This window comes from Dermacentor albipictus, chromosome 1, assembly GCF_038994185.2.
Source record: "Dermacentor albipictus isolate Rhodes 1998 colony chromosome 1, USDA_Dalb.pri_finalv2, whole genome shotgun sequence".
In the NCBI taxonomy this organism is placed as follows: Eukaryota; Metazoa; Arthropoda; class Arachnida; order Ixodida; family Ixodidae; genus Dermacentor; species Dermacentor albipictus.
Window position 1 is genome coordinate 263,505,842 of NC_091821.1, and position 23,676 is coordinate 263,529,517.

A 23,676-nucleotide genomic window follows, 5' to 3' on the forward strand; every position below is an offset into this window, starting at 1 on the left:
AAAGCATACTCATTTAAGTTGCCATTTAAGAATAGCTGACTTGACCTGTAGTGTGATCAGGATGTACAAATGCAGATATGGCTAGGAAATACAAGAGACATGTTCTGGTCAGATTTTAAACGTCAGTACCCCTTGTTGTACTCCCATTGTCACGTGTCAAGCTGCTCAGAAATATACATAACACCTCCAATACATTTGAACTTGACTAAAATGAAAGTTTCTTAAAAACTAGAGGGAACTCTGGCATTAGTAGACAGTTTTAGCCAGGCACGTACCCAAGGGGAAGCCCCCCCCACCCCCCTCCCCCCCACCCTGAAACAAAGCAGCATACACCCCCCCCATCTGCCCAAGGCACCACTCCTCACACACATTCCTAAAGCTTTGACAAATCAATCAACTCGGCGGTCAACATTTTGCTGCCTTTTACAGTGAAAGCAGTGTATGACTAACTTTCGTAGTTTTTTTCGGCGTCCGTTAACAGAAAAAATCACGATGTAGGCCGATCCTGGTGATAGTGCAAAGAGGGTCCAAGATCAATGGCACATACCCCTGTGGACTCGGAAACCTATAACGCGCCCTTCAGAATCTTCGGGATGGGCCCACATATGGGGAGTGGTTAACGCCTGCTTCACCTCCACCGCGGGTCGGCCCGGCACTGCACTACCTTCGGAATGGACCCACCTGTGGGGAGCGCTTAACGCCTGCTTCACCCCCGCCGCGAGTGGGCCCGGTATTGCAATATCTTCGGGATCGGCCTACGTATGGGAAGTTCTTAATGCCTGCTTCACCTCCACTGCGGGTCGGCCTGGCATGGTACTACCTTTGGGAGGGACCCACGTATGCGGGGTGCTTAATGCCCACTTCACTCCGCCGCGGGTCGGCCCGATATTACACTATATTTAGGCCGACCGGCAGCGAATGTGAAACACTTTGCTTTTCGTTTGAGAGCTTTAACTGTTGTCAGCTTTCGCTGCGATTCCATCTTCATGGAGTGGAATAGTCAATTTTTTCACTCCTTTTGGAGGGCGGTAGTTATTGGCATCTCCCGGGGTGTGGACGCCAGTTATCGATTCGGTGCCCGCACGATGAACTCAAGACGAATTCAGTTGTCACCATCTATTGCAGCAGGCAGGGCGTCGTTTATTGTTTTAATTATAATATTTTTATTTATTTATAATGCCCAACACAATTTTTATGTCACCATCGATTCAACGATCATGCGCATCCCTGTTGCTTCGTTAGTTCAATGTTCTTTGTTTAGACTAATCCAGGGGCCAGGAAAGGGGTTTGGTTCATAGTCCACTGGTCTGTAAGCTCGTGGAACGAGTTGTGGCCAGAGAAAATGCCAGTTGCATGTAACTTTTCCTTTTGCTTCATTATTTCCTCGAGTGACACCTCGGCGCGACGCTGGCAGATCCTCGGAACCATATATCCGCGATATGGGTTAGATAAGGTGGAAAATAAGATACTGCAAAAAAGCGTTCATCATCAGACCCTGTAATAACCCTTAAACCCATAAGCAATATGACTGTCGCCCGTTACCCCGTGTGGTTTTTCTCTTTTTGTACAGCACGTTTCAGGCAAAATTGGCAACTGGAAACAAGAGTCGCAAGGAGATGAGAAATTCAGCGATCTACTAAGCGAGAAAGCCAAGGCAACAGCCAAACAGGGAGGAAAAGTGAAAATTGTATGCAAAAATATTTATGGATCGACATCTTCTTATTTAAAAGGGAAGTAGAGAAAACGCCGCTGGGACTGGAGAATAATTCCGTGTGTCTTGAATTACGCTTCTACAGTTATCAATCCAGCCACCTGACGTAGCCACTTCCCTGCTGTACTAAAGGGGGAGGGGGGGGTTATAACCTTCCGCGGTGGGCGCAGTGCGTCTAGAACCACAGCGTCCTGCGCTCTACATGGTTGTACGGGACTGGTGACAACGCATCGTTACACAACTTCCCAAATAACGACACGAGTCGGTTTTGCTACTTGGTAGAGCAGTAAACGAGGGATGCAAAAGAACTGTGACTGTTGTGCAAATATACATTTATCTGAAGTTCTTCCATGGCTAATTCGAAAAACGTTACTAGAAATCTTTATTTTGCACTCTCGCTTGTTAACTTGTTCTTGGCAAGGTTCTTCCCACGCACCTTTCATGCTCGAGTCCATTTGATGTGGTTCTTTGTTTGCCAAGTAAAGAAGAAGTGTATCTCACAGGCGTACCTGTGAGATACACATTATTTCAATTCTTTTTAGCGGCTTTACGCATCTTTATGGCAAATGGTGGGCATTATTCACATTTGTACTAATAAAGGTACCCTCCACCTCATTTGCATAGAAAAGTTACCTTGGGTTGAACCGCCCCCCCCGAAAAAAAATCCTGCGTACGTGCCTGGTTTTAGTTTAGCATACGTTATAATACAGCAGGTCGTTACTGTGCATGCGCAGAACACTAAACTATTGACAGCGTATAGCATACTCACACTATTTCTGAGATTTAGCGCTAGCGTCTTTGCATGGTTTGCGTAGTTTGGGGAAAACATGGCGGTGGTCCTGGCTGCTGCTTCAAATTGAATTTGGCATTGGTTTTGCAAAATTCACTTTGTTCGTAGCAAATGACTGTGTAAACGGCTTTTTCTTAGTCTCAGGCCGCTTCTACGACAGAGTATTATGGATAAAATTGTGGAATTTTCAAGATTGCTTCTCATTTCGGATAAGTAGGAGCCTAACGAAACATTCAAGATGTCAGTGCCACCTATAGCTACAGTAGGGAGATAGCCCCAATGACGGCATATTGCCTCTGAGATCTAAAGATATCGTAGGGCAACTAAAACTGTAACAAACGTGCGCTGCTTAGCGTATGCTATAGTTGCATACGCTATACTATAACTGTCTAGTGTCTAAAGGAGCTGCAAGCATGGTGGTTCAGCCTACATGGAAATCACGGCGTAGTATCTGAATTTGCCAAAGCTTCATCATGGCTTCAAACGGCTTTGTGACTTGGCAAAATAATCATTTTCAGTAAAATACAGTCTACGCTAATTACAACGGGCCAACATACAACGGACTTTCGGATATAACTGACCCATATTTCAGCCTTAGTTTGTTCTGCCCATTTTATATATGCAACGAAGTTCGCTTTTAACGGACTGCACTACAATGGACTATCAGCTACAGCTGAAGAATTTAGCGTCAACATTTTTTTTTCAAAATCGGGCCTATAAAATGTACTTTTGCCGTGTCAACACGGGCTGACAACTGACTCACGAGGGTGAGCCGATGCTCGCGGCTCACCATCATGCGCACAAGGGAAGAAGGCGGGGCGGGAAACGCGCCGTCTTCTTTCACGCACATGTGAGGCTCAGGGGGTGGCGAGATGGGGGGGTGGGGGGCGTTCTACTTCGGCAGCTGCTGCTTACGGCGCGGGTGCCATATCTTGAAAACAACCTGCGATGTGGATAAAGTGCGCGCCCACGCAGGCGCAGTATCTTCAAAGCGATCGGCGATATGGACAAAGTGCACCCAGTGCCAGTAGCTTCGACGCTATGCTTTCGACGTTTAGTCCGTGTGGAAGCGAGAGACAGCATGAAGGTCAATTCGCTTGCAGCTGCTGCCGCGCTTATCTCGCTTAATTTCTATCACAATCGATGCTTTACCGTTTGGGTGAGACTGCTACTTTTTTGTCTGTTTTTTACTTTGGACGTTCATCAGTCGCTCTTTGCAATAAAGTTGTCAGGCACCGTGACGAAAGTTTCGGAAGCAAAGCGTTTCGGATATTACGGACTTTGGATAAAACAGACATTTTTTGTTGGATTATCAGGGTCCGTTGTAACGAGAGGCGACTGTATTGCATTATAAGTCCAACAATTTGCAATGATTATGCATGTGCACCGAAACTTATTGCCTTCATGCATTTTAAAAAATGTGAGTGCTTGTAAGCTTATAAGTCTAATAAATGTCAAAAGAATGTCTGAAGCCACAAGCACGAAGATTAGCCAAATCTATGTACTACCCATTAATCTCCTGGTGGGTGAATGATCGTAGCACCAGGTGGCTAAATGGTTGCAGCACCAGAGTGCCCTCCAGTAACTTTTGTAGAAATTTTGACTGAAACTACAGCTGGCCCCTTAAAACCATGCGAACAATGGCACTTGAGCATCTTATTATGCTGGCGAAGCCAACTCACACGATTACTACTGCAGCCGCTTGAATGCAAGGCAGCTGCTAGCTGCCAAAGTCAGGGTGTCTACCAGGTTGACATTTCCAAATTCCCTGAGTTTTCCAGGTTATCCCTGAGCGACACAGAACTTTATTTTATGTCAAGACAGGCTGCCACCACATTGCCCGATGCTGCCACTCTCAAGTAAGCATTTAAAAAAAAGAAACTTAATCTAGTTTTAATACTAAGGAGTAGTGCTTATTTTATTTGAAATAGAAAACTGAAGGTAGGGTATAGTAAAATGAACAGCAAATAAAATATCTTCGAAAAAGAAAAATGATAAAGCCCATTGTAAATCGAGTCGAACACTTTCAATATGAATAAGAAGATGCATACAGAAGCAAATATTTTCGAAAATGAGCTAGTTCTATCAAGTGACAGCAAGATCATTGATATTAGGCCCGAACTATGTCACAAGTGAGATCTTCTCAGCAGTTGGAAAGTCAACCTCAACTCTCCTCACATACTCTTAGCCCATGCACAATGCCTCTGTTTTGTGCTTCACTGCTTTCAAGAGTTTATCTTGGTTTGGATGAAGGTCACCTGCACCTTTGCGTCAGCGAACACTTTGCTTTTTGAGCTCAAGCTCCTTCAAAGAAGAGACGGCACAGTTCCTTTCCCGAACATTCCTTAATGTGACGGTCATTTCTGTTCTTCTCCTCGTTCCGCAGGGCGTTCGCCACACGGACCATTTGAAGCATCCTCTTGGGCAGCTGTACAGTCGACGTTCGATTTTTCGTACTTCCTAGGGGCCACGAAAACGTCTGAAAAATCAAATCGGGCTGTCCGAAAAAAATGAATGCGTCTTTTACTGCCCTTAAAGGCTCAAATCCTCATAGGCACATCCCCAAAAGCCCTGAAAGCCTGCCAGTACATTTATTAGGCATATCGGTGCTCGTACTGCGACAGGAGACGGCGAGTGCACGCGTGTATAATTATGGAATACGTACTGTGTCTTGTGACGACTGCCCCGTCCCACGCTTGTTAAGCTTCACCGCGTAACACTGCAGTGTTGAGGCGAAGCTGCCTTTCGGGAACCGGCTTTATGCAACGCGCCATGCTTTCTCAGCTTCGAAGCCACTCGCGAGGATTACAGAGGCAGAGTCGGTGCTATTACTGACATCGGCGAATTCTTTCAATGAAAAACACGGCACCGAACGGCAAGAACCTTCACAGCGGACGTCGAAGCAGCTAAGCCTAGCGTTGCCGCGGTGGTGGCTACGGCTGCCAGCGGACCTGCGTGCGAAGGCGCTGGTTCGACGCGGCGAGATAAAACGACGGTGTTGGCTTTAATTAATGCCGCTTAGCTCCTGCGGTCACGGCAAAAAGTCCGGAAAATCGGACAGCGAAGGGTTCTTGCGTCTGAAATTACACACGTTTTTATACACTGACTCTATGGGTCACGTGGTGGTGCGCGCGAAGCCGTCCGCATTATCGGGCATTTCACGAAAATCGGGTGTCCGGAAAATTGGTCGTTGACTGTGTTGACCGTTGGTCTTGTCGTCGACTGGCAACTGCCCAGCCGACGACACGGCGTCAAGGACAACTCGTTACGATTCCTCTCTTTTACTCGAGCCAGCAGTAAGATGACTTTCGTTCCCTTTCAATAAATTTAAATGACAACTAATTTTCCATGATTGAAGCACAAATTCCCCGCGTTTTCCCTGAGTTTATCCAGACTATTCAATATCCCTGAGAACTACCGGTTTTCCCGGTTAGGCACCCTGTAAAGTGAGAAAAAGACATCAAAATCCTGGAACTGACGATGCTGAGATAAGACTGTTTACCACTCACCAATGACTCTTATCTGATCCACAAGGTGGCTGTTGATTCTGGTCACCATTTCATCAATGCTGATATTGGTGGGTAGTTTGAGGGACACCACTTGTCGCACAGCAGAGACTCCTTTGTCTGTACGAGCTGCACGCTGAAACTTCACATTTTGTGGAATGTCTATGTGCTCCTTCTGTATAAGCTGCCCCTTGTACAAAGCAGTGAGCAGATCTTCCTCTATTGTCTTGGTTCCTGGATTCCTGTCAAAGCATTTACAAATCACTCATCATGAATTGTGCCTTAGGGTTGGCACCAGCAAGTGACAATGTTTTATCATAAGTGCCATGTGTAGAAGATGCTATTTATAATAGCTTAAGCTATATTATTAATAAATCTTTTGAGTTCCACTTTCAGATCACAGAAGTTAACATAATTTCCCTTCGCATAGAAAAACAATACGTTAAAATTCAAGGAGGTATACATATTCAAAATTCAGTAGAGAGGAGGAGCAAGTCATCTCTCAATGATCTGTTTAATCTGCTGGCTGTGCCATAGGTTACACAGCTCAACGAAGAACACAGCTTAATGGAGAACACAGCCCTAGGGGTGCTCTAGAGTACGTTATTTCTCCAGAAACACTTAGAGACTTGCCCTGTGTATGCAGACAACTGAACTCCTCATGTTTCCACAACATCAGCAGTCATGAAACCTACAGTAGGCCACAGATCATCTTTAACATCAACGTGGTATTTTGCAGGGCTAGTGCAATGTTATGCTGGCCGAATCAGTCAAACTTCAACAACAATGTAATTAACAGCTATCCGAGAGGTACTAAGACAAATCTTTATCGGTGTACTGCATCAATGGGCACAATATTTTCAGATTCTAAGTCGTCTCTGCAAGGAGTTGGATGTCACACGGAGAGGAGCAAACAAGCAACTTGCCATAGACATAGATTTTTCGTATGCCTATGGCACACCATGCTTGGCTTCAGGCCGGCACTTTCTGCGCAAGATGCGTTCCTAATCCTAAGGGAAGTTCTTAAGGGCATCCCGAAGGGAGGAGGACATCTCCTGCTCGCACTCGACCTAAAAGGGGCCTTCGATAACATCTCTCACGAGGCCATTCTCAAGGGACTGAACGACATCAGCTGTGGGGAGCGCATCTTTAATTACGTTAAATCGTTCTTGACGGGCCGGACGGCAACCATCGGAATAGGCCAGACTTGATCGGATACGATCGACGTGCCGAACAAAGGAACACCGCAAGGGGCGATAATCTCCCCGATTCTATTCAACGTCGCGATGCTAGCGCTGACCAAAGAGCTGCGGAAGATCCCCGACCTAGGTTACGCCCTGTACGCAGACGACATGATGCACTGGGCCACCAAGGGCCCCCTAGCACGAAAAGAGGCGACCCTTCAAGAGGCCGCGACGGCTGTGGAGAGATTTGCGGCAGCGAGCGGGATGCGTTGCGCGCCAGAAAAGTCTGAGGTGATCTGGGTGCACGGAGGAGGAACCTACAAGTCCCCCGGCCCTATCGACATCTATCTTGAGGGCCAGAAGATCACGGAAGGCAATAAGACTAGGATTCTGGGTTTTTGGATCCAGAGCAACCTGAAAGCCTCCCACACCATCCAAACCCTAAGGTCTGCCACCAACCAGAAAGCTCAGCACTGAAGATGCCGTAGCTCTCTGACTTATTCAGACAAACACATTTCCTAACCTACACAAATACAGTAAAATGTTCCCACATACATATCGCGGCATCTGCCCCTGGTGCGGCGACACACGCCCTACACTCTTCCACATCTCGTGGGGGTGCGGGGGCAAACCTAAACACTTAAAGACGCCTAGCACGTCATTTGAGCGGTGGGAGGTACAGCTGACCAGCGATACCCTGGCGGGACGAGAAGCTCTCGTCCAGCAAGTATGTCGAGCAGCCATGGCCAGTGGAGTCCTGGAATGAGGACACCACCCGCTCGACCTCAAGAGCAACCACCTCGATGGTTCGAACAAATGTTTTTTCTCTCTCTCTCTCTCTTGTATGCCTATGGACACAGAAAGGGCCCCATTATAGTGTTTGTTCCAGTGGATACCCAATTTTAGGCAGTAAGTTTGCAGATGAGGCAGCAAAGCTTCCACATACAGATGCGTCATGCCACTGCTTTTCTGCGTAATACGAAGCACCTCTATTCTGAACTTGGCAAATTCCTATTATCACTAAGACTGCACTTTCACATTATGCCCGGACTTAACATTCAGGATTCCACCAATAACAAAGCGAAGTGACAACACTTCACAGGACAGAATAAGACTCGAGGTAAAGTTTACTGAACGGTATATTCACAAGTCGTGAAGATGACCTTGACTGTAAGGCATGAGAGATTCCAGAAACAATTTTGTGCATCCTCTGCAACTTCTCTGATTATAGCCCAGAATGTAATGTCAGACACTCAATGCCATGTTGCCTTGTTGGAATGACAGAGCTTTTTTGGAAAGAAAGATTCTGGGGGTGCAAAATGACATTAAAGATTACTTATGAGCAGCAAGAGCATTCAGCATTTTCAACAGACAGCAGCCCCACTTGACAGATGCCTGTGTATTGCGACATGCATAATGTAGCACACATATGTACAATGCACCATGCCCATAGTTCACTGTACTGTATCATCTGCACTCTCTCTGCTTTTCGATACCCTTAACCCCCTTTCTCACACAAAGCAGTAGGCCAGAGACAAACTCGTCTGGCTGGCTTATCTGTTTTTGTTACATTAAATGATGCTCTCTTTCTCACTTGATATCACTTTGATATCACTTTTCTCACTTTTTTCCTAGCAGGCTAGGAAAAAAATGCACTGTTCTACAATTTAAAGAAATTGTGCGGATCCCACGTACTGTAGGAGTTGGCAAAGCTAAAAAATGTAGGCACGGTGAGTTGCTTATCAGCAGACTTATGATGGGTTTAAAAAGAACATGCACAATGGATGGGCTATTCAGTCAATGCATGCTTATATCACAGGGTCGAAACAATTTGTGTTCGTGCTAGATTTCCTAGTCTTTCCCCCTACTGAGATCATTATTCAAATACTGGTGGCAATTAGGAATCTACGAAACTATAACTGCAGCACTTTACTAATGCAAGAATGGAAGACTATGGTCAGCATTAGTATTTGGTGGCTAAAGTCAGACAAGTGCTCATCAAAGCCAGCCTCAGTAAAGCTACATTGCCTGGCACCACCACTCAGTTCAGAGGAAGGTTTACATGGTCATCGAAAGCTGGCTTAGAAAATCTTTCCAAAACAAGTGCCAGAGATATATGCTAACTGGTTGTCTAAAGTTGATTTACCACTTCTCATGTCATTGCACTGTCTTGTAGGCTGTATTTGAGATCTCCTCAAAACAAACTTTACTGGTGTCTGGATAGCCTTTGGTTAGTGGCACCAAAATTAACTCTTACTTGATTGCTTTACTTCAGTTATTGTTCAGACCTTCTTGATAGTTTACGGTAGAGCTGGGGACGTATTCTGTTAGCGTCCACCTAGTGGACTGACTGTTCATTTCGGCTGGTACTGAATGGCTGATCGGCTGGGCTGTGGCACGAGCAAGAACAAAGCTTGTGCCCCCACCCTGCCTCCTTCACGTGTGTGCAGTACTGCTCTAGCCAATCATTGACGGCCAAAATGGACAGTCCACTAGATGGACACTATGTTTCTGAATTATTTTGTGCGGTTCTAAATAGAAGCACCCATGATCATTATTTGGATATGGAGAGACGTGTGCAACAACCCTGACATTCAACAACTGCCTTTTTTAAAGATGACTCTTTAAGAAAGTGTGCTCAACCTTGTTTCTATAATAACCAATTGAGCAATAAAAGTTGGTTTATGGTCCCCAAATGTGCAGTGTTATACATTAAAGGAAACCCATAAAATACCACAGTATTTACCTGTGCTGTCGTAGTCTAATATCTTTATCACATCACATATAAAATGACACCAAGTACAGGCAAGGTCACTTATTGAAAACCTGAGCATCACACACGATTACTTTATTATGTTTTGATATCGCCAATGACTGAATTTTTATTTATTTTAAAGTTCACCTAAAGACACTTTGGTCACACAACTGTTATTGAAAGTGGACACAATAACCATGGCTTCTGGAATATTCAGTGAAGCCAAATGGTCATCACTAAGGGCTCTGGTGCAGACCGATTGCTTTGTAAAAACAATGCAGAAGGTTTAGCAAACTGAAATTTCCTTAAAAGATAAGTTTTTTTTTTTTTATGGGCTAAACAAAGTTGCTTACAATAGTAATTTTCACTGAGAACTCCACAGCCTTTCTTCTTGAGGTCAATGAAGAACCTGGTGTATGATCCTTTATACACTGCAGAGTAAAGTGGTGAACTGACAGTGTTTGCCAGCCAAGTACTTTGGCACATAGTTCCGCAAAGAGAAACACATGTGACTATAGCGAGAATAAGGCAAAATCTTAAAGTGCTAACTGCACGGCTGCACTGTTTATGTTTTCACATCTGGTTAGATTAATCTGACCTCATGCACTGTCCAGTGGTTGAGCAAAATCCAAGAGCTGAGGAGGAAACAAGGCACATGAAACCAAATGTCGCTTTCCCGGGCAAGTACGGAGGTCTTGCGCATTCATATCAAACTTCTTATGTCTGTATATACCCATTCTGAGACGGTGTCATTGCTTGCATGCAAACTATCTTTTTTTAAATTGCGGGGTCAAATGTCATGAAACTTCACAATGGGTTATGAGGGATGTGAACGTGAAGGGCTCCAGATTAATTATGACCACTGGGGTTCTTTCAATGTGCATTCATTTCAATAAGCATTCTAGCATTCCACCCCTATGGGAATGCAGCCACCACAACTAGGATCGAACAAACGACCTCATGCTCAGCAGTGCAACACTATTGGAGGCAAGGAGTTACAGAGTCGCCCTCTATCGGAAGCGCCTCGCTAGCGTAGTATGAGGGATCATGCGGTGCGCTCCTCATAGGTTTTGCTGTCAGTGCTCACAGAAAACACCACACGCGAGCTCTCCTGGACATGTCTGTAAGTACTTTCGAAACAAGAGAACTTTTTTATTGTCTAAATAATAATCTTGGGCAAACTGAAAGCACAGAATCGTTTACAGACACTATCTCTTTACCGAATACGTACAGTGAACGCCACTGCGCGCGGTCGCCGCCATGGAGTCTCCCAAACCGGCTTCTTGCGTGAAAGGCAGGCAAACACTGAGAGCAGAGTATGTGAAATATGTCCTTATAGTGTTTGTATAACTAAATGGAGCCTAATAGAATGAAGTCTCAATGCAGCGATCGCACAGATTCGCAGCGACCGACTGCACGTCTGCATGCTTGTCTGCGCATTGTTTCGCTTTCGCCGCGTGCGCGTTTTCGCACCGTGCCATGAGCTTTAGGCCGCAGAATATGAGCATTTGACAGTATACAAGCAACCACTGTTGCGTGGGAGCTATCAGAGCTGTTCAAAAATAATTTCATTGTAGAGACTTCGACACCTACGGGGATGTGCCGTCACGACGAATCTTTTTTTTTTTTTCTTCTAAATTCTTAGACATTTCAATATTATTTCTGGAGTTGCGTCGCACTGAATGTTTATCGGTGTTCTCAGCGTGCGATTTCTCGCTGCCTCTTTTTTGTGATACAGTGCATTAATTCATAACACAAACATGACCTTATGTCATACTTTTTTATAATGTGCTTCTTACGCTCCCTTTCCACTCCAGTAAACTTGCCAGCATCTATAGCATCGACAAGTTCATCGACCAAACCGTCATGACATTAGTCGGGCGAGCGTCTCAGTGTGCATTTTGCGGAAGATCACAGACCCGGCGCCATAACAGAAATCTTCCTCGCGTCTGTGCTTGCTGCATACCCGAGTTGTAGCCAATGACTGTTTGCTGGTTTTATGTTTTGCGAGCCAAGGTTCATGCAGCTTGTCCTGCGGCTACGTGTGAATAAGGCTGACACCGGGCTCCGTTGGGTACGTACGGCAATGCTGCACCGAGCAGTAGCCTACCATGTTGCGCGCCTTCAAAGGCAGCCACTACCTATTGCAGTGCTTTCAAGCGTTGTAAAGGAGACACTTGAAGCGGGAAAATCTCGCCACTAAATGAGGACCGCAGCGTACGAGGGAATTTAAACTCTCCTTTTCAGCTCGCTTCGGCGCTCCCGAAGCAGCCGACACGGCCGCTATGTCCACGTGATCCCTAATAGCACGTCACGCCGACGGTGGCACCAGCTTTTCCAGTGGTGGAGCTCGAGGCCAATAGCCACTAAGGAGGGTGCAGGCAAACTATATGTATCATTCGCTATAAGTAGAGCCATCATAAGTGGTCTCACCTACACTAGTGAAGCAAGTTACACAGAACATGAATATGAGTTAAGGCAGCATTAGAGACAAGCTCGCGCTGTAGCTTCATTCCATGTGTCCTCACCTGTGCCACTATTCAAAGTAAGTGCACTAAGATGTATAAGTGAACATGTATAAGGCAAGTGATGTCAGTGTTTGGAACCAGAAAATGCCCTACTTTCAAATTAGTAGTTAGGTACTTAAAAGATGTCAAGCTGCCGTCACCTGGATGAGACACATGTACCTTAAATGGCACTCATGAGCAGCAGACTTGGCATCATAATATAATTTTTAGTTTCCGTCATTGACATCTAACTGGATGTTGCAACACATATTTCCGTTTTGTCAAGGGCATAGACAAGCAAGAGCTGCACCACCTTTGCCTAATGGGGATTGCGCCAAGGTACTACAGAGGAGGTCACACTTTGCTCCGTTCGTCCCTAGCAAATAGAAATGTGCACTATGTGAGAACAGGCACCTAACTTCCATTTGAACCAGATCACAGCGGTCAACAGTTTGTTATGGGGAAGCATAATATACAACAAATTCACAGTAACGTATAACAAATTCACAGTAAACTAAGCCCCCCCACTCCACGCTTAGCGCCAGGTCACTGGAGGAACTCTACACATCAGGCCTGGTGTTGAAGCATAGGTAAACAACAACTGCTGAAGAAGTGAAATGGGGAAATAATATAATAATGCAAATTTAAAAGAAGAAAAAGTGGAGAAGTCAATCAAACATGCATTCAAACTATGGATCTTCCAATCACGAGTGCGGTGCTGTGACCACTATACCACGAAAGACAAATGGAGGAGGGAGAGCTTATTCCGGAATATTTATATGCGGTTACGTAGTGGAGCTCGGCTAGGAACAAATGGGCCTAAACGTGTCCTCCTCAACAGTACATAGGCGCAGTCCCTAAATTTGTCTCTCACAGCCACGGAGTAAGATAGACAGGAGCGCCAACTCCATTGCCATGCAACACATTCACTCAGGACAAATCATGAAATGGGGACACCGGATGTCTAGTTCACTTCTTTGCTCTCACCCTCCACTCCACTTCCTAGTATTTGCACATGCTGTCTCTTTTTCCGAGCCCGGCTGAACACCCTCTTGCGCAGAGCCGTCTGCTAAGACATGTGGAAACCTTTTTACAGGTTTCTTCCATATGCGCATGCGCTATAGTGGCGAAGAATGGCGGGGGCGGCGTGCATCGAGCTTGTCGTCTAGTACAAGCTCGGAACCATGGCATCTCCATTCGACAGCGATCAAGCAAAAAATTATGAGCACATAAATAAAAAATGCAAGCAAACACATTCCTCTGCTTTTTCTGCATGTATGCAAAGCATTTCCACATTTCCCTAGAGAAAGCAGACAAAAAATAAAGTGGTACGAAAAGGTACAGCAGAAGTACACCGTTTTTGATGTCGGAACATCAATGCGAAAGTGAAGATTATGTGCTACGCACTGTTTGTGTTTGGCACTTTGTTTACTTTGTGTGCGGTATGTTTAATCATGCCTGAGAGAACAAAGTCTGTTGATACTGGTGCTTGAACAAGCGGAACAACAGAAAATTAATTCCTGAAGTGTTTTGTGCCCTGCTATGAATCCGGATGTGGCAAAGGATGGGAGAAGTCTTCTCTGTTCACAGCACCATCTAATCCGCACTGCTGCAGCAGTCGCGACAGAAAATTCCTGAAAGTAAGCGACTGCTTAGAGCAAAAGACAAAATATGTGTGCGACATTTCGAGCAGCATCTAATTTTTGATAAGTACTGCAGCAAACATAAAGGGAATGGCCCACTACACGAAAAGAAAGTACCTTGACGATTGCGAAAGGAAGCCATTTCTACGATTTATGAGGGAAGCCAGGTGCAACTCATTGTTGCTGAATGCCAGAAGCAACAACAAGAAGCCGATGTGAAAAGGCAGGAGGCCAACAATTTGTCTATGACTGCACACACTGTAAGTTACTTACTTACTCCTTACTCCCCTACTCACACATAAGCCATAACGCGAATTCTCAGCCTTGCCTTCAAGAAAAAAAAATAATAATAATAATAATTATAATCAGCCTATTTTATGTCCACTGCAGGATGAAGGCCTCTCCCCGCGGTCTACAATTACCCCTGTCCTGCGCCAGCCAATTCCAACTAACACCCGCAAATTTCCTGATTTCATCGCACCACCTAGTCTTCTGTCGTCCTCTACTGTGCTTCCCTTCTCTGTCACCCTAATGGTCGAACGGTTATCTAATCTGCGCATTACGTGACCTGCCCAAAGCCAATTTTTCTCTTAATGTCTATTAGAATATTGTCTATACCCGTTTGCTCTCTGATCCAAACCACTCTCTTTCTGTCTCTTAAGGTTATGCCTAGCATTCTTCGTTCCATCACTCTTTGCACAGTCCTTAATTTGTTCTCAAGTTTCTTTGTCAGTCTCCAAGTCTCTGCCTCCTATATCAGCACCGGTAAAATGCACTGACTGTATGCCTTTTCAATGATAACGGTAAGCTTCCAATAAGGAGCTCATGATGTCTGCCGTATGCGATCCAACCCATTTTTATTCTTCTGTGAATTTCATTCTCATGGTCAGGGCTCCCTGTGATTAGTTAACCTAGGTAAACATACTCCTTCACAGACTCTAGAGGCTGATTTGCGATCCTGAATTCTTGTTCCTTTGCCCGGTTGTCCATCATTATCTTTGTCTTCTGCATATTAATCTTCAGCCCCACTCTTACACTCTCTCTGTTAAGGTCCTCAATCATTCGTTGTAATTCGTTTGCAGTGTTGCTGAATAGAACAATGTCATCGGCAAACCGAAGGTGGCTGAGGTATTCGCCGTCAACCTTTACTTCCAAACCTTCCCAGTTTAATAGCTTGAATATTTCATCTAAGCACACAATGAATAGCATTGGAGAAATTGTATCTCCTTGTCTGACCCCTTTCTTTATAGGTATCTTCCTACTTTCTTTGTGTAGAATTGTGATGGCTATGGAATCTCTGTAGATATTTTCTAGGGTGTTGACATAAGCGGTCTGTACTCCTTGATTATGCAATGCCTCTATGACTGCTGGTATCTCTACTGAATCAAATGCTTTTTCGTAATCTATTAAAGCCATATAAAGAGGCTTATTGTACTCTGCGGATTTCTTGATAACCTAATTAATGACAAGGATGTGATCCATTGTAGAGAATCCTTTCCCGAAGCCCGCCTGTTCCCTTGGTTGATTAAAGTCCAGTGTTGCCCTTATCCTATTGGAGATTATTTTGGTAAATATTTTATATAATACTGGGAGTAAGCTAATAGGCCTATAATTTTTGAGTTCTTTAATGTCTCCCTTTTTGTGGATTAGTATAATGTTTGCATTCTTCCAGTTTTCTGGGACCCTTGCAGTTGATAGAAATTTCGGATTTCCACTATTTGCAGCCTGGAGGCTACAGAGATCTGTTCAGTGAAGAGAATGGTTTGAATATGCATTGCAACGACGATATTGCTGAAGAAAGCGGCTCAAGCAGCTCCACAGTACGATATGACAACTGCAAAAGTTCTTCGAGCACAAGTCAAAATTCACTTTTGCCGGAACAACTTATGCATCCAGAAAGAGCCAAGCTTCTGCCTTCATGGGATCGCCACAAGGTACACGGAGAACCAGACAAGACAAAAAGCGTCACAATAAAAAGCAAGTGAAGCATCTGTTTACTTGAACGACACTCACATAAAATGGTATCAGCACTAAATGTTAGTCATTATGCAGCCATTTATTCTTGAGAGGCTTGTGTGCAATCATGCTCTAAATTATACAGAGAGGATATTCATGCAGTTCTGTTTAATAACAATTAGGGATCCTATGTATAAAACTGATCCGTCTTCCTAAATAGTTCGCTGTCTTTTTGCACTAGTCACTAGAGGTATGGTACCTACTTATGCGAAAATAAATATTCCTGCTCTAAATATATGAGTATGCTTTTGACTATTCGATATTTGACACTTACTATTCATATTAAATTGATATTCAAGAATGTTAATATTCACTCACCTCTACAAAAACGCCTTTGCAGTTATGACAATGCAACAGACGACAAAAGAGAAGACTGCGTAACCAAGCTGTCAGGCATAAAAAGGAAATTATCTATCGATTGTTAATCAGTCAAAAATGACAACCATTCAACTATGTGAAGATGAAGAGGCAGCTAAAGATGATGACAGTCAAAGCTCTGAAACGAAAAGCAAAGTGCTTTAGCTGCCAATCCATCTTCGCGGAGTGGAATGGTTGTCATTTTTTGCGTTGCGTGTCCGGCGTCGTTGCTTGTTCGGAGGTGTCCGGGCTCGGGATTGTCGTTTTCATTCAGCATCGCGGGAACATTCTTAGTCGGTGTTCGTTTCACGCCGCCGATGTTTACATTCTCGTTGCTGTTCGCTCCGGTGCTCCTCGTACGCATGTTGTTCTTCGGGTGTACAAACTATACATGTGCGCCCCATTGATACGGCAGCTGTTTTTAACGCTGATATCTCTCCTGCTTATATACTGCCATAACGTTGACGTCACAGTATTGTTTACGGCAAGCGTTCTAATCTGTTCCGCATTTTGATATCTGCACCACCGCACTGCACCTGCATGGCTTCGTTAGAAATCGCTAAGTTCGTTTCTGTTGCCGGAGGCCGAAAAAATTATGCAAAGTTGGTCATACATAGCTTTCACTGTAAAAAGAAAAAAAAAAGAATTTAAAAGTCGGAACATTTGGCTGTCCCAATAGGTCGAATCAGGACTTGGGATCCCATTTAATCAAAAGCCAGGACTGTCCCACCAAATCTGAGATAGCTTGCAAACCTAGTGCTGCATATTCTTGCTGTGTCCTTGTCTCAAGTGTTAGTTCATTATCATGACCCACCAAGTAGCTCAACAAAATGTGTCAGCTTCAAAGTACATGCACTGTCTGATGCAAATAATGAAAGTAGTATACATGGGTGCAAATCCATTAGTGTATGCCATAGGTAATTTGCTCGAATACAGTAGTTACCTTTGCATTCCTAGATAGTCCTTTCCATTGTAACACATACACAAGGCCATCTTCTTTGCCCTCACTCTTAGGAATTCTGCATTTTGTGCCTTGGGTGAACAAGAAAAGAAACATATGGTTTGTAACTCAGAACACAGTACAGGATAGAGGAGTAATTATCAATTTCATGTAAAAGCAAAAAATTTGTAGACCATAAAGACAAAGCAACAATACCTCACTATCTGACTTCAGCCGCTTGGCATCTTTTTCTTCACCATTGTCATCCAATGCATGTTTCTTTTCTATGATGTTCTGCAGTTCTGACATGATGCTGGTTATGAAGGGCCACCTAACCGATTCTTTCTTCCCAAATGCCAAGCCTAAAAGGTGCCGCAGTGTCCCCTGCAAATTAGAGCATCTTAATCAGCCAACCATAACAGAACTCTATCTATTAATAACACAACTGCCCATCTAAACTGAGTTGCAAGTGTCCTTTAAACTGGTCCTGAACTGTCCCTCGGGCTTGGTGAACAATCCGTGGGTAGCATACGCTGCTGTGAACATCTCAGCCAAGTTTTGCTGTCATAAGCGCTGTGTGAAGCTTTCTCTCAAATGCTCTCATTTCAACAGAAGCTACTGCCCTCACTCTCTTCTGGGCGCTTTATTTCATTATCGGGTGCTTTATTTCATCATTCGCTTAAACAGCTGCCATTGGCCAATAGCCGACATCAAGCTGCAGTCGGCTACATGGCTTAGATACTGCTGCCGCTCCGGGGTGCCACCACGAGTCCACTGGCTGAGCGCACTGCGGCGCACTGAGGAGAACCACGTTTGGCATATGTTTAGCGTGTCGTAGGCACCAAAGGCGGAAGCTTTGGCATCTACGTTAACATCCAAAATGAAATTTGAACTGTAACATTTAGAAGGTGGAGCATTGTGAGCATTCCCCACTATGCCGTAGCCTATTCTTCTTCGTTCCTTCTTCAATGCCTTGTGCATTGAAGAAGGAACGGGAGCAGAGCGGAGGCCGCGTTTGATTTCCCATAACTCTGCTTCTGCTGAATGCATTGAAGTACTTTTTGTGGCAAAGTATTTTTCAAATAGCGTATTTTCACTTCAAATTCCTTTCTCCACTTTGATAAAGAGTGGTTCAGGGCCCCTTTAATACTTCACAGAAGCATGAACATTCATGCTGAAGGGTCCCTGCAAAACTTTGTGGACGTGTTAAATAAACCTGCTTCGTTACTAGATAGACATTGTTGTCATTAGCACCTAAGCCCAAAATTATTCCCATGTACACAACAGAGAGCCTATAAAATTGCTCAAGAAACAACAAACAACCTGCCCTTTCATACAACTTTTTTAAATTCCTGCTATGTTTAATGCTTATATGGGCACAGAAAAAAAGCATGATTACTAGCTGAATTTACACATTGTTCATTAAAATAAATTCTGGGGTTTTACATGTCAAAACCATGATCCGATTATGAGGCACACCATAACGGGGGTGTCCGGATTAATTTCGACAACCTGGGGTTATTTAACATGCACCCAATTTATGGTACACAGGCATGTGTGCATTTCACCATTGAAATGTGGCCACCATGGCCAGGATTTGATCCCGCGACCTCGTGCTTAGCAGCACAACGCTATAGCCACTAAGAAACCACGGCGGGTACACATTGTTACTACTAGTGCCCCTGTTTTTACTAAAGGTACTTAGCAATGCGATTATTTTTCAACTTGATTTTGCTGAATAAAAGATAATATTCATTAGCCAAAAGTGGCAAGACGACTTTTCACCCCGCATCTCAAAGAGCAGTCATCATTCAAGTTGTGAAGCAGCCTACTTCTTGGCAAACAGCACTGTCATCACAAAAGTTTGTCTTCATCTGTCTGCTTGTGTGTGCATACTTGGGTGCCTTTCAGGTCCATGCATTCTATACAAGCAACAAAACTGAGGTTTTACGTGCCTCATATGATTACAAGGCACATAGTGGGGGATTTGGGATTAATTTCTACCCCCTGGGGTTCTATAACATCACCTACATCTAAGCACACAAGCATTTTTCCAATTTGCCCCCATCAATATGTGGCTGTTGCAGCAGAGATTGCACCCACGACCTCGATTTCTTCCATGCATTGTGGAGCCATTTTAACATGGACCAACATATTCGTCATGTACACTTTACTGGTGCATTTCCACTTGTGGTTCATGGTAGGTCAACTTGTTTAACAGGAAACACATGCTGGATTAAATGTCAGCCAACTATGGCTCAACAGCTGTAGCAAGGCCTCCTGAAACGAAAAAAATCTTAGCACTTCAGCACTTCATAGGTGTTCAGTACCAATATGAACACTCAGCACAATTATGTGTAGCCAGAAGGGGCCTGATGCGCATCACTATAGACTGGCACACATTTTTCCACACTGTAAAGGAACAATGAAAATGAGGGGAAAGCAAGAATGGCATTGCGGGGGCAACACTTGATTGCCAACAAGTGCTCTCATTATAATGCCGTTCCATATCTTTCCTGGAAGGTATTTCATGGCCCCTTCAAGGTACCAGTTAAGACCTGTCAATAAATCTAATACTATCGAAGCAGAGCTATGCGGCCACCTGACATTAAAAGTCATGCTTGCATACTGTTAACTGCTTCGTTGTGCAAGAGGAACCGCTGTAAGAGTTCATAATTGACCATTTGCAAAAATGTTGCTGTGCATGTGCAAGCAATGGCATTTCTAACCACGTAACCTCGACCACAGACAAGCAGAATGAACTATAGTTCCCATTCAACATCTTCCCCTATACCACCGGCGAACTCGGCACGTTCCTCCACTTTGCCAGAGCCTGCGGGTGTGGGTAACTATGAGGGTCTGGAATTTTCACACCAATTTTTAAAAAGCTTTTGTGCTTTCATTTCCTCCCTGGAGGGCAAGGGAGGGACGCAGAGGGAGAAATGCTGCCTGTGAACAAGCGTATGTGGTTAGAAAACACCATGTGGCACTCACTATGTTGCAAATCGGCAATTGCATTTTATCTCAAGGCAACATTTTTGAGAATGGACATTCAGTTCCAAAGAAACCCATAAGGTGAAGGAACTTTTATGAAAGGGCAAAATTGTCATCCATCCAACAGTAGCATGAACCAACAAATTTTTTTCCCTCGTGGATTTTTTTAGAACTCATCTGCCACATTCAGTTTCCCTGTGCTTTGAGTTGCCAATTCAGTCTCTTTGAAATCCGGTAGCTTCAGGGCTAGTTCCGATGATAGAGCACCCGCCCTGGAAAGTCTTTGGTCCCAGGTTTGACCCGCGAACAAGGATTGATGTTTATTCAACTGCCACGCTTTCTTTCTGAGAAATTGCATGGGTTTCCTCCGTAGCTTTGTGCTGCTGTCAAGTATCACCACTTTTCTCTTTCTTAACCTTTTTCATAGCCAAGCTTTGTGGATCATTGCTACTGGCTACTTTCTTCAGAAGTGTTTATTTCAGTCAGCTTAAATAGCACCTAACAAATAATCTCGTTCTTAAGGCTCACCAGGATATACATGCTTGCCGTATGAATCACAGCACCACAAATTTCTGATGGAAATTTGTCTCAAGGTTAGCTTCATTTTCGAACTTATTTGACCTGAAAGCTGTCTTAGCCAGCCAATTAGGTGCAAGAAATTACGCAGTCCCTCTTGGTACTGTAAGTTCGTTCAGTGGTCAGTGTACTGGCATGTTCAATTTGCCATTTCAGGGTGCGTTCTGTTTGTGCACAAGTTGTGTCAGACAACAGTCATGTTATGACGAGAATAAATGGGTCAAATAATGCCAATCAGGCTTCATTATCTCTATTTGTGCCCACCTACGTAAGCTCTCAGTAATGCTTAACTGCTGTATTACACGACCTTCGAAGCGCTGCAGAGGCGCTCTGAAACCAGTCAAATACGCTCTACTCAAGTGACCAAGTTCAAATTGTCCCCATGATCGGAGCCAGCGCTCTGCTGTGCGTCGAACATGTTCTCCTGCCAAGATCCGGTGAGTAAGCTTGTAGGCTACGTCTACGTGTCTTCGTATTAACAGACGTGCTGTACTGCATTTAATATTAACTGTACTGGCGCGAAGACGAGGTCGCTATAAGAGAGCAGATCGTTATTGGCATCCACGAAAATAATTGAACGATGAAAAACCACTCGTGTAAGAGTGCGTTAACACTGCGTTAGCTTGACTACAATTCTAACAGGTTTCATTCTACATGCATGCCGCAAGCAAGAGGCAGAAAACTTTGCCGACGCAGGTAGCCTTATTGTTCCACGATGCGGAAAACGTTATTTTATAACACGCCGGGAACCCGTACGTGTTTTCTACCCGTGTGGACACGTGCATTCACCCGTACGCCATCGCACACACGAGTTTCGCGATCCAGCATTCCAATAACATTTCCGTGAAAAACAATACTGGAAACTGGATTTTAAAAAGGCACTCCTGTACTCGCAGGTGCATGCTCATAACACGCAAAAATGAGCGTCGAGTTTCCACAGCATCCGGATGAACACGAGTCCCCAGCGCACGGTTGCCAAAGCAGTCCTCATCCCAATGATGCGGTGCCAGAGAAAATCAAATCTTTACATATATCAACGTACACTCATATGACCTTCACCACCCTAGAACCGTGGTCACCAGGATAACGAGGCAAGCGTCAAGCAGAACTATAGCAGAACTGTCGTCCAAACGATCGCGCACAACCATTCGCCATGCTAGCCACCGTAGCCATGCGGTTTGGAGGAGGAACGGATAGGGAAAAAAACAGAAGCAGACGGAAGCTAAGACGGAAGCCTGAAACAGGACCATAACCAGCACTGCTTACATTCAAGTTGAACTGTCAGTCCCCTTATTTAAAATATAAAACCATTTTTAATGAGCATGCGTAAAGTAAGCATTAATGCTGAGCATTAAGAAAGTAAATTTTAACTCCATGGCGACAATGACACACATTGCAACGTTGACGCATTTGTGTCTGCAATCGCTTCCGGTGCCACATTTGGTGTCTGCAATCACTTCGAAAAAAAAGTTTTGCGCTCACCGCTAAACTGTTCTTGCTCAAATTTTGCAGAAAGATCTAATTTTGGAGTTTACATCGTTTAGTATAGCACAAGGCGCAGCTACTTATTTTGTTTTAAAGAAAAAGCGCAAATTTGCTTGCACCTACGAGGATGCGAGCTGCTCCCGCGACGGGCAAGAGTAAACTTGTGTCAGCGCCTGCCGGCAGCTGCAGAAAGCAGCGTTTCACATAGGGCAGTTGCGTGGTTCCAGGCACGGTGGTTCCAAACGGGAAACCCTATGCTTTTTCTGCTGTTTTCTATGCTGTGCTTGAGCGCCGGACGCTGGCGTAAAAATAAATGTTTTCTCTCTCTCTCTCTATGCTGTGCTGTTTTCTGCAGCTGCCGGCAGGCGGCGAACAAGTTTGTGCTTGCGACGTCGCGGCAGAAACTGGCATCCTCATATGTGCAAGCAAATTTGCGCTTGTTTTTCTTAAAAAACATGCGTAGCTTGCACTAGTGGTGCAAGGCTGGAGTAAACAGCGGAGCTTGTGATCATCTAGCTTTTACGTGGCTTGTCTAAGTTTGTAAGTTTTGCGAGGTTATGCTAGGTTTTGCTAAGTTGTCTCGGCGGGCTTGACGTTGGAAGTTTTCGAACAGTTGCAGGCCGGAATCGCTTTCTCGGCGACGTCGAGCGTTCAGGCACCGACTCTCGTGTCGGCGTCCTCGGCCTCGCCTCTTCTCAGCCGCAGCTTCGGCGCTGTGTTCCGGATCAGCTCGGCGGCGACACATTCCTTCTCGCTTGGCAGTACGACGCTCTTCCTGGTCAGCCGCTCCTTCTTGGGGCGTCCGGACTTTCTTCGCTCTTCCCAATGCAGCAGCACGTACGCACACAGTAGAGGAGGCGAGAGGTGTGTCGCCGCGCCGGCTGTTCCTCGCCTGTTACGCGCGTGGGGTCAGTAGGGTGCGCAAAGGTTACGTGGCTTGGTGCTCTCGCAGGTGGTTGCTTGGCAACGCGAGGCGGCACACAGCTGGGCTGAGCTGTCTGGTAACGCTCCACGGCGGAACTAAAGCTTAAACAGCTGTGCTGTTAAAAACCAGGCAATTAACTATGCCCAGTGTTACACTAAACGACGTAACTTCAAAATATTAGATTTGTCTGCAAAAGTTGAGCAAGAACAGTACTACGGTGAGCGTAAAATCTTTTTCAAACGTACGCAGCGAAATATGCAGGACTATGTATGCGATGTTTAGAGTGT

At 44.8% G+C, this 23,676-nt stretch overlaps 1 protein-coding gene across 3 annotated transcripts in view; it reads right to left on the reverse strand.

The window, feature by feature from the left end:
• The window catches only part of Pus1 (Pseudouridine synthase 1), a 54,177-nt gene that overhangs the window by 16,024 nt on the left and 14,477 nt on the right, over positions 1-23,676 (reverse strand). The window contains exons 1-4 of one of the 3 annotated variants that reach the window (XM_065433130.1): positions 22,246-22,380; positions 17,626-17,793; positions 17,413-17,501; positions 6,011-6,249 (exon numbers count right to left, since the gene is read on the reverse strand). In XM_065433130.1, coding sequence (XP_065289202.1) covers positions 6,011-6,249; positions 17,413-17,501; positions 17,626-17,718 — 421 coding nt within the window. In that variant the 5' untranslated portion in view covers positions 17,719-17,793; positions 22,246-22,380. Of the gene's footprint in view, positions 1-6,010; positions 6,250-17,412; positions 17,502-17,625; positions 17,794-22,021; positions 22,180-22,245; positions 22,381-23,676 lie in introns of those variants that run through there. The other 2 variants (XM_065433129.1, XM_070531300.1) reach the window with 2 other exon arrangements.